Below are 11,013 nucleotides of genomic sequence, written 5' to 3' on the forward strand. Positions count from 1 at the left end.
CTCTCAAATAAATAAAATCTTTTAAAAAAGTTAAACCTTTGGGGCGCCTGGGTGGCTCAGTCATTAAGCGTCTGCCTTCAGTTCAGGTCATGATCCCAGGGTCCTGGGATAGAGCCCCACGTCAGGTTCCCTGCTCAGCGGGAAGCCTGCTTCTCCTTCTCCCACACCCCCTGCTTGTGTTCCCTCTCTGTGTCTCTCTCTGTCAAATAAGTAAATAAATAAATAAATAAATAATCTTTAAAAAAAAATAAAGATTAAGTTTAAAAAAAAAAGTTAAACCTTTAATTATAATAGCTTCAAAAATTATATTCTTAAATGTGTTAGTTCCTAAACCAAGCAAGTTTGAATTATAATGGCTGTCAGAAATTCTTTTTCCAGAAATTTTACAGCTTTAACCATAACTAAGTTGAGACAATGGATAATTCCTCACTTTGGAATACACACAGTACTAACCACATCTCAAAAAATTGTGTCAATAGGATTTTATAACAAGTATAGCTGTATTAAACACTAAAGCATGTGGAGTTTTTTTATTTTTAAATTTTTTTTAATTTTTATTTTTTTTTAGAGAGGGAGAGCGGGGGTGGGAGGAGAAAGAATCCCAAGCAGGCTCCACACCCAGCGCAGAGCCTGACACGGGGCTTGATCCCACAACCCTGAGATCACAACCCAGACGAAATCAAAATTTGGATGCCTAACCCACTGAGCCACCCAGGTGCCCTGAACAAATCATGTGTTTAACGTTACCCATTTATAGTTATGTTTCTCTTCCCAACTAGTTTTTAGTTCATCACAGTTATAAACATGAAGATTTTCTATTGTTAAATTCAATTACTGCTTAGTGATTGATAGTTACCGTTCATCTTATTTCTGGTATATATTACGCCCAGATCTGCTGGAATGGAGTCAAAACCACTGCTTCCAATGATATAAGACCCTTTTTCTGCAGCTTTCTCATGATACTTCCAATACATTAATTCCAGAAACTAAAAAATTCAGGACAAAAATCTGAATCAGAGCTATACAGAAACATTTAAATCAGCATTAAATGATAGACCTTAAAAGACAAAGGAATTACATTTTGAAAATGCTAACCAATGTGGCTTTTAGTGAAATATTAACTGTGGAAATGTTTTTCACTTATTTGGCAAATATTTACTGTATATCTACCACGTGCCAAGCAGTGTGGGGGCACAGGCTGATCTGACTTAATGACACTAGTAACTTTTTCAGAATGAGTTTTAAATGCAAAAGTAATATTATGAAAAACTGAATTAATATACAAAAAAATACAAAGACAGCAAGAAAACAACACCCAAATCGTATTCCTCAGAGGGACATTATTAGAGACATGCATCGGCACACATATATTTAGTTAGGATGAAGCAAGTGGTAGGAGAGGAGGGGATGGAAGAGGAGAATAATGTCTGTTCAAGTCCTCTGTCTGTTTTTAGAAATTACTTTTAGAACAGTTTTAGATTCACAGAAAAGATTCACAGAAAATTTGAGTAGTGGAGAGTTCCCATGTACCCCAACCCAGTTTCTCCTATTGTTAGAGCTTTTCCATTAACATCTGCTACACTTAATGAATGAATATTGATAACATTATCATTAGCTAAAGACCATACTTTAGCCAGATCTCCCTAGTTTTTACCTAATGTCCTTTTTCTCCACCAGGATGCCACATTACATTTAGCTGTCATGTGTCCCAAGGCTCCTCTTGGGAGCTGTGACAGTCTCCTCGGACTCTCAGGACCCTGATAGTTTTGAGAACTTTTGATCAGGTATTTTGTAGCGTGCCCCTCTACTGGAATTTTTCTCCTGACTAGCGTGGGATTACGGCTTTGAGGAGGGAGGGGAGACCGCAGGGGTAAAGTGCATTTTGTGACATTCTATCAAGGGTACATACCATCACCGTGACTTATCAGTGTGGATGGTGGCCCTAAACACCCGGCTGAGGTAGTGTTTGTCAGGTTTCGCCACCATAAAGTTATTCTCTTCTTCCCTCCCATCCGTACTGTTCTTTTGGGGAGGGAGTGACCATGTGTGGTGCCCAAAGAAGGGGTGATGAGTCATGCTCCCCTCCTCGAGGGTGCAGTAGTTACACAAGCTTTTTGGGATTCTTCTGCACAGAACATTTGTCTCTACTCATCCCTTTTCCCATTTTTAATTGGGTGATTTGAATTTGTATTATTGCCTTTTAAGAGTCCTTTATATAGTCTGGATCTTTACTAGGTTTTGATATCACTTTTATTGTAGTTTATAGGATACCTTAGAAATGTTTCATCATTTTCTTTGCTCTGGGATTTTTTTTTTTTTTTTAATAAGACAGGAATTGGTTTCTGTTTCATTCAGGTTTCCTACCTCTTCTTGAATCACTTTTGGTAATTCATACTTTCCTAGTATTTTCCAGTACGTTACTATATTGCCATATTGGTGATGATAACAGCAGAGACCACAGGGACAGATGAGGTGACGGTTTTCAAGGAGCTGGGGTAGCTTGGTGCTTACTGACATCCACTTCCTGCAATCAGGCAAACCTCAGTTGGAGTCCTGTTCTTCTACTGAGTGGTGGCAGGACTCTGAGCTGCATGACTTAACCCCCCTCAGCTTCAGTTTCCTCATCCACAAAATAGGCAAGACGATACCGACTTTATGGGAATGTGGAACATTCAGATGACATAAAATGCTGTATTAGCAGAGTGTCGGGTGTGGGGTGAGCACTCAAGTGTGAATATCTAAAATGTTTACGTTTGGAGGATTTTACACTTCCTTTTCTGCATTGTTATAAAGGTGTCTGACTACAAAAACGGAATTCATAAGAAAAAGTGAGATTCAAAGAATTTACACATAGCGCACCATTTTAATTAAACCCTTTCACAGCATGCGGCAGCTACAGAAACCAGCACATCCTACATACAAAAGACCTGGAATAAATGAGGTGGTAAGGAAGAAAAAACTTCAAGAAAACAGAAGAAAAGACCTGACCATCGCACTCTCCTTCAAGCCGTCAGCACGAGGGAGGAGTCACCGACTTCTAAAATAGTCTGCAAGGCGGCACTAAATATTTTCCACTCTAACAGAAAGTTGTGTTGTTAACGCCGTTCTTTCTTTTTCCTTTTACATACCTGAGGTTCTCCACAGATGTCAATACAGCTGGTTCCATTTTCGATACATGCTTTTACTACAGGTTCTCCATAAAATCGATACTGGGGGGAATAAAGAAAACCAACTGTTTACTCTTATTTAGCAAGCTTGAAGATTTATTTATTTATTTGAGAGAGAGAATGCATGCACATAGGGGGGCGGGGCAGAGGGAGAGAGAGAATCTCACACAGACTCTGGGCTGAGCGCAGAGCCCAACTTGGGGCTCGATCCCATGACCCTGAGATCATGACCTGAGCCTAAATCAAGAGTCGGACACAGAACTGACTGAGCCACCCAGGCGCCCCTTACTTAGCAATCTTGAATAAAATACCATTGAGTTTTGCAAGTACAGTCTTGGTTATTAAGAATCAAATATTAATAAAGGAGCCAAAAGATAAATTGAGGAAAATCACGTAACAGCGCCATGCCACTTTTCAGTGTAAAGGAAGGCACGATGGAATTAAAGGAACATGTGCTAACCTCTAACTGAAAACCAAATGGAAAGTTTTATAGAACAAGTGATTCATTTGAGTTGAATTCTGAAGAATAAGGATTTGCCAGGAAAAAGAAAAATCCAGAAAAGGGAAAAGTATATGTGAAGGTGTGAGAGAGGGTAAAGGCACCCAAAGCTCAGAGTAGTTGGAAGGGAAGTGACAAGAGATGGGCCTGGAAAGGAACGCTGGGGCCAGATCAGGATTACTAGGCTCTCCTGGAGAATTTTAAATAGGACAGTGGTGTAAGGCTTCTAGAAAACACACGTCACTCTGCCCACACTACCAGAAAACGAAACCCATGGCTGGAAGAAATGACAAAGGGCTAAACGAAGAAGGGGATGGATACACCAAGGATGAGATCATTGAAGAGGTAGAAATGACTGGGCTTGCTGATTAGACAGACAAGGGGGCCAACGGACACGGGGCTACTGGTCCTATTAGCCAAAATGAAGACTAACAGGAAGAGAAGAACGTTTCTTTGTTGCTGTGAATGGCGTCACTCTCCACAAAATTCTCAAGTGAGAAACGCAGAAGCTGTTTTCACTCCACCTACCCTGGAAGTCACCAAGTTTTATCGAATTAGTTCCCTAAAAATCTCAGATCAGTTCCCTCCCCTCTACACATCCAAATCTGAGTTCACACCCTTACCACCTCTCATGCGATTTACTACACACAGTAATTGGCTTCCCTGCAGCCAAGGTAGCCCCATGTCCAAAGAAACACCAAATTATTATTCTAAAATAACAATCTGATGTCATCTTTGCTTCCATCACATACACACACACACACACACACACACACAGGCACGCACGTGCATACGTACACATGTATACCTCTTAAAATCCTTCGCTAGCTCCGCAGTGCCTGTATTTACTATAGTGTGAAGTCCAAATGTCTTAGCATGTCACAAAAAGCATCAGGTCACACCACAACCCCTTCATCCCCATATTCCAGCAGCTCGCAACTCCCTATAGTTTCCTAATCGTGCTATTTCTTCACCCTCCACTACCTGGAGCCCCCTCCTCTGCTCTGGCTGCCAGGCTACCTCCTGACCCCTCCAGTATCAGCCTTCTGGCCTTGGGTTAACTCCCCATGCTCAGATAGTGAGCTACAGCCTGTCAGCTACTCGGTTTATCTAGAAGTACTGGTGAGCTGCAGTAAAGCATTAATGAGCTTTTTGAAATAATAACAGCTCCTTCTGGAAAGAGTATGTGCCTCCCTATTCGCCACAATCCCCTCACTCCCTACATTGTATTCTGTCTCAACTGGCCCACCTTCTCTCTCCTCCAGGCAATCTGAGGTTGAGACTTCGGCACTAACGTCCTTATGTTGATACATTTTTTTTTTTGGTTTTTCTCTACTTTCTACCCTTGTGCTTTTATGAGATAAATGGACAAACGGTAACAATCCTTGATCTCAGAGGAGACATTTCTCCCCAGCAAAGCCAATTAGCTTACAGATCAAAACCGAATACTGTTCTCAGCATTCCATGTTCTAACGCGGGGGTCTCCTACGTGGGCAGGCTTGCATCAAGGGGCCCACAGACCCATTCCCTCAGTTATGGAAATAAATATCAGTATTTTTATTCATGCTACTTTTTATAGGAAACACAAAGAAAAAAATGAAGTTTTATTAACAGTTAATACATGAATTGACTTGGGCACGTTCCTTGGGCCACATGATGTGGTCCCTTGTTGAATGAAAGCTACACAAGGGACTCTGAGGGCAGCGTGGGAGCGTCCCACATGCAGAGGGGCCCACAGCAACTCCCTCATTCATTCATTTTAGGTATATTTCAACCTAATGCTTGTTTACATATGCCTAAGTAGTTTTACAGATATCATCTGTTTTTTAACTAAATAAATCTTCACAAAATGGACAAAGAAGTAAAAACAAAGAAAAACCTGCAAAGAAACTGGTAATGATCCCAAACTGGCAAAGTGAAAAATGCCAATCCCAGGACAGCCTAGGAAGGAGCAGGTTTGGGGGCAAAAACCTAGAGACTCATGCCCATGAACCATCCAAGTGGAAACATCAAGAAGGTAACTGGATCTACCAATCTGGAGTGTAGGGGGCAGTCCTCACTGGAAGTAATGTTGGCATCATCAGCATACAAATGGCATTCAAAACCTTTTTGACCACAACCCACGCTGAGAAATCCACTTCACGTGGCAGCCAATATCTACCAAATATATCAAACTGAAACGCAAGTTTCATGAACCAGCACTTACCCATATTATGTATAATTCACACTACTTTCTATTCTAGGCTATCTGATCGTTTTCTTTTTAATGCTTGAGTCTCACTCACTACACTACGCTGTTCAAAAATGCTGGCCCAAAATAGTCAGGTAGGAAGCACCAAAGATCTCTCTTCAAAAAAAACACAAACGAAAACAAACCTGACCCAGTTAGAGTTTCTGTCTGGGATGATGACAAATTCTGGAGATAAGATGGTGAGGGTTACACAACACTGTCAATGTACCAAATGCCACTGATTCGTACACTGAGAAATGGCTAAAATAGTCATTTTGGTTATGTGTATTTTATTACAATACTAATAATATACTTTTTAAAAGCCTGGCTCAGAGAGTGTAAACAGAGAAGAGTTTGTAAGGTTCGAGCTCTGAGCCTCTGATACTTAGAGGAAGATGAGAAGATCCAACAGAAGGGATGGGGACAGAGCTGGCAGAAAACCAGGGAAGGGCCAGACCCCAGAAGCCAAAAGCAGGAGGACGTGACCGAAGGGGACAAATGCCAAGAGCTCGGATTAAGGGGAGCGCAAGGAGCTGGTGAGGGCGAAGCAGAGCAGGCTCCCTGAAGCAGGGACGCTTACAGAGGCCTGGCAAGAGTGGCTTAGTGGGAGCTGAGGAAGTGGATATAGAAGGAGAGAGAACGATTTCAAGGAGCTTAGCTGAAAAGGGGGCAAAGAAACAGTCCAGTAGAAGGGAAAATGTGATAAAAATGTCAACATGAGGTCCTCAAATCCTGCACCCATGAGGAGCAGGGACCGTTTTTCCTCAAAACAGGTAGGGCAGAGTCAGGGTAATGCAGGTGTGCAGGTGAAGAAATTCTCCTTCAACAGCTTCTAATGTCATAGTAAAAAAAAAAAAAAAAGGAAATAAAATCATCAGATGAGTGAGGAAAGAGGGATGGGAGGCTAAAAACGTGAAGAAAAAGGACACAGAGCTGCTGCTTCACACAGCAGGAGAGAGAACAGTCTGGGCAAGTGGAGCAGGGTTGCTGGATGTGCTAAGGCCCCACGTGAGGTTTGTCACCACATATTTAAAGCAGGACCGTCAGCAAGGGAATACACGTTTCTCCAGACACGCAGAGCTACTGGATTACTGGCTAACACGGGGTTTAAGTTCAGGTAAGGTACATGAAGCTGGAATAGCTGGAAACATCAGTTTGGGTAATTCGAAGGGGCACCTGCACCCCAATGTTTATAGCAGCAATATCCACAATAGACAAACTGTGGAAGGAGCCCAGATGTCCACCGACAGATGAATGGTGGTATATATATATATGTGTGTGTGTATATATACACACACACACAATGGAATATTACTCAACCATCCAAAAGAATGAAATCTTGCCATTTACAATGACATGGATGGAACTAGAGGGTACTATGCTAAGAGAAATAAGTCAGTCAGAGAAAGACAAATACCGTATGATTTCACTCACATGTGGAATTTAAGAAACAAAACAGAGGCTCATAGGGGAAGGGAAGGAAAAGTAAGATGAAAATGGAAAGGGAGGCAAACCATAAGAGATGCTGAACTCTAGGGAACAAACTGAGGGTTGCTGGAGGGGAGGTGGGTAGAGGAATGAGGTAACTGGGTGATGGGCATTAAGGAGGGCACATGATGTAATGAGCACAGGGTGTTATATGCAACTGATGAATCACTGAACTCTACCTCTGAAACTAACTTAAAAAATAAATAATAAATAAAATACATACACACACACACACACACACACACAAATACCAGTTTTGGGTCTCTCCAGAGCACTGGGGTGGGAAGGGCAAGGAGGCTGGCCGAGGATATACATAAGAGAATGGTTGCAGCAAGAGAGCACAGAACCAAAGCTAATTAGGAATAATTAGGAATGAGATTAATCTAAACAATTTAAATACATTTTCACTGGATAATCAAAAAACCTTTCTGCTTTCATTTAAAACATTATTATCAATCTCCTAGATGCTTAGTTTTCAAATGTCTTGGCAATTGTGATGGCTTCCTCAGATCAGTAAATGTCACCAACACTCACCCTGTGACACAGACCAAAAGTGTGTCCTCCACGTCCAGAACAACAAAAGCTGGTGGTTTTCCTCTCAAAGCATCCTCTGACTCCAACCGCTCTCACCACCCTTCCAAACCCCCATCCTGTGCTCCACTTGCCTAGACCACTCCCGTGCGGGTCTTCCACTTCCCCTTTTTCCTCTCTCAGAAGACAAAGAACTACAAAACTGTAAATCAGCTCATGCTCTTGCTTTCAACCATTCAAAGACTCTGCGATACTTCAAACCCTCTGACCTAACTCTTGGGTTCCTCTCCCTCCTACCTTCCAACCTCTGCCCTCTCTCAAACACATGTTCATCTCAGAACGTCTGTAGCTGCCCTTCCCTGGAGCAACTTTCTCCTCAACTACTCCTGCACCTCACCCCCTCACCTCACTCAGGGCTCGACACAAATGTCAGGTCCTGACCATCTACCTCACAGAGACTCATGCGCCAATCTCTCTGTCTCCTTACCCTGCTTGATTTTTCTTCAAAGCGCTTATCACTACCTACAACTATAACCTTATTTTTCTGTCTCACCCACTGGACTGTAAGCTCCATGAGGGATTTTCAGTTTTGTTCGCCCTTATGTCCCAGGTACCCACACTAGAGCTGTTTACATGTAATAAACATTCAATGAATATGTATTGAATAAATAATACAGGAATATCATTCATCAGTAAGTAAAAAATATATTAGGGATATATGCTCAAGCATTTTTTACTTAAGAAGCATTCTGTAAGAAAAAAAAAGCTGGCAGTTATAGCTGTAACCAATGAAGGACCCAGCACCCAGTCCCTGAGGTGGTGTCACAGAAAGCCTGTCTCTCTCTCAGGAGACTTTGGTCACATCCACTGGCTCCTCATAAGGAGTGAAAACTCCCCCACACAGGGTTGAAGCCCTGAACCAACTCTTCTGTCCCCTATCCTTATGTTCCTCTGGAATATCAAATACCAGATTCTGCTGGAAATGAATACATTGCTTGTTCCGACACAAAACGGGGTGGATGACTTACTGGTCCCACACAATTGAGGACAACTGCTGCCTGTTTAGCCATTTCATCTAGTGAGGCTGGATTCGTGATATCACAAATTATTATTCCAACTTCAGATGGGAGTGTCGGTCTTCCTGAAATAAGAAATAACTATTTGAAGCAAATCCTGATACAGTATTATATCTTCCAGATTGTGTTTTTATAGTAATCAGGGATGGCAGATTTACTAAATATACTGACAAGAGATAAAACTTTTTTAAATTAGGTAATAAAAAAAGAGAAAAAGCTATGAGGAAAATGGAGTTAACACTACGGATTGCTAGAAAAAAAAATCATTAAACTTACAAAAAAAATCTAACTTAAGCAACGTGCAAATGATAACCCTGTGTAAAATGACAATTTTACAATCATTTAGATACTGAATAGATGACAGTCCTGATTTCCTCTCCGCCAAGAATCCATTATAAAAAGTTGCTCATCAATTACTAACCAATTATATATGACAAAATACGGGGGTAAAAAGGGGTTCTTAACATCAACATGAGAACAAAAAAGACTCTGAGGTAGAAAGCACAGTCTAGGTAAGAACACTCATTATAGGCTTATAATAAGTAAATCACTGGAATTAGCGGAATGCAGGTTTGATGGATCAAAGTGTACGTCCCACAATAACTGAACCTGGGCATTACAGATGCTAGGTAGGTAGGCTGCACCTGTACAGTCTTGTTGAGCAGGAAAAAGAAATGGAAGAATATATTTTAACAGTGAAATTATTTCTTCTGAAAAAGTAAAACAAACAAAAAACACCAAAAAGCTCTTTGATCAAGACTCTGTATATTGGTGGTGGCAGCAAAAGGGCTCAGTGTGGACTCAGCAGTGAGATGAAGATGAAACAGAAGAATGCAGGTGCACCTGTCTGTATGAGGGACACTCGGGTGGGCAGGAGCCACAGTTAAAGGCTCCTGAGTCCTAAATGTGTGTGTGCGGTCTCGCTCCGTCACATCCGTATCCCCAGCACTTAGGACAGGACCCGGCACGGAAAAGACCACGCAGTAAAACTATGTTGAACGAATGCTAAAAGAGTAAGTAAACGCAGCAAAGAGTAAGCCCGCTGGCGAATTCTTACAAGCAAAAAATAAATTGAAAAACGAAGGCCACAACGTTACCGAAACCTGGGAAGCTTCCTCGCCCACCGCCAAAACCCAAGGCGAGGGGAGAGGACAAACAGTCCCGAGGAAACCAATGTCCTCCTTTCCCGTCCGATCCCATGACCAAGAGCCGTCCAGCCCCCCCAGGGACCCCTGCCCTAGAGGGAGACGGGGCCGGCCAGGGAAGAACTGAAGTCCTCGGCTGCTTGGCCAGCGGGACCCGCCACGCCAATGAGGGAATTCAACAGAGGAGACATGCATTTATTGCTGTGCTTCGTGTGCGGAGTGGCACAACGCCACATCCCCAAGCACCGCTCCTGACGTCCGGCGGGCCCGGGCAGCCCTCGGGGTGCCCCCCCCCAAGGACAAACTCTCGCTGCGGGCGACCCGAACCCCTGGACCGAGCGGGAAGCCGCCCCCCCCCCCTTACCCAGCTTCAGGGCAGCCCTCTCCAGCACTCGCTGCAGCTTCTCCCGGGAGCGGCCCGCCACGGCCCATGGCAGGCGGGGGCTCTGCTCCGGGACCACCTGCTCCCGGGCCACCTCCTGGGCCACGAACTGGCCGGTGAAGCCAGACGCGCCCAACACCACCAGGTGGAAGGGCCTCGCCTCTGTCGCCATGACGAGCCCACAGCGAGCCGAAGCCCGGGGAGGGCGGAGTCCACCGCGCGTGCGCCTCACGCAGCGACCTCAGTACCGGGCGCAGCAACTGCCTCTGCCGTGGCCGCCGCCGCCGCCGCCGTCGCCGACGCAGCCAGCACGCCGCGCTCCCGACGTCCCGCGCGCGCCGCCGCGCCCGCGCCCGCGCCTGTTGCGCCCGGGAGGGCGTTGCACAAGGAAGGAGTTGGCAGCAATTCCTGATGTGTGGAAGGACCCCGCACCCCAGAACTGTTTTCCAAGCGCCACGGCCGAGGAGTGTTCGCGAAGCCAGAGCAGGTGGAGGG

General features: G+C 44.0%; 1 protein-coding gene across 1 annotated transcript in view; it reads right to left on the minus strand.

The window, feature by feature from the left end:
- Positions 1-10,787, minus strand: part of SCCPDH (saccharopine dehydrogenase (putative)) — a 36,483-nt gene extending 25,696 nt beyond the window's left edge. Inside the window, exons 1-4 of the mRNA XM_036110990.2 lie at positions 10,501-10,787; positions 8,944-9,056; positions 3,129-3,209; positions 857-986 (exon numbers count right to left, since the gene is read on the minus strand). Coding sequence (XP_035966883.1) covers positions 857-986; positions 3,129-3,209; positions 8,944-9,056; positions 10,501-10,690 — 514 coding nt within the window. The 5' untranslated portion in view covers positions 10,691-10,787. The remainder of the gene's footprint in view (positions 1-856; positions 987-3,128; positions 3,210-8,943; positions 9,057-10,500) is intronic.
- Positions 10,788-11,013: the final 226 nt, after the last annotated feature.

The sequence above is a fragment of the Halichoerus grypus genome, chromosome 7, assembly GCF_964656455.1.
Source record: "Halichoerus grypus chromosome 7, mHalGry1.hap1.1, whole genome shotgun sequence".
NCBI classification, from domain to species: Eukaryota; Metazoa; Chordata; class Mammalia; order Carnivora; family Phocidae; genus Halichoerus; species Halichoerus grypus.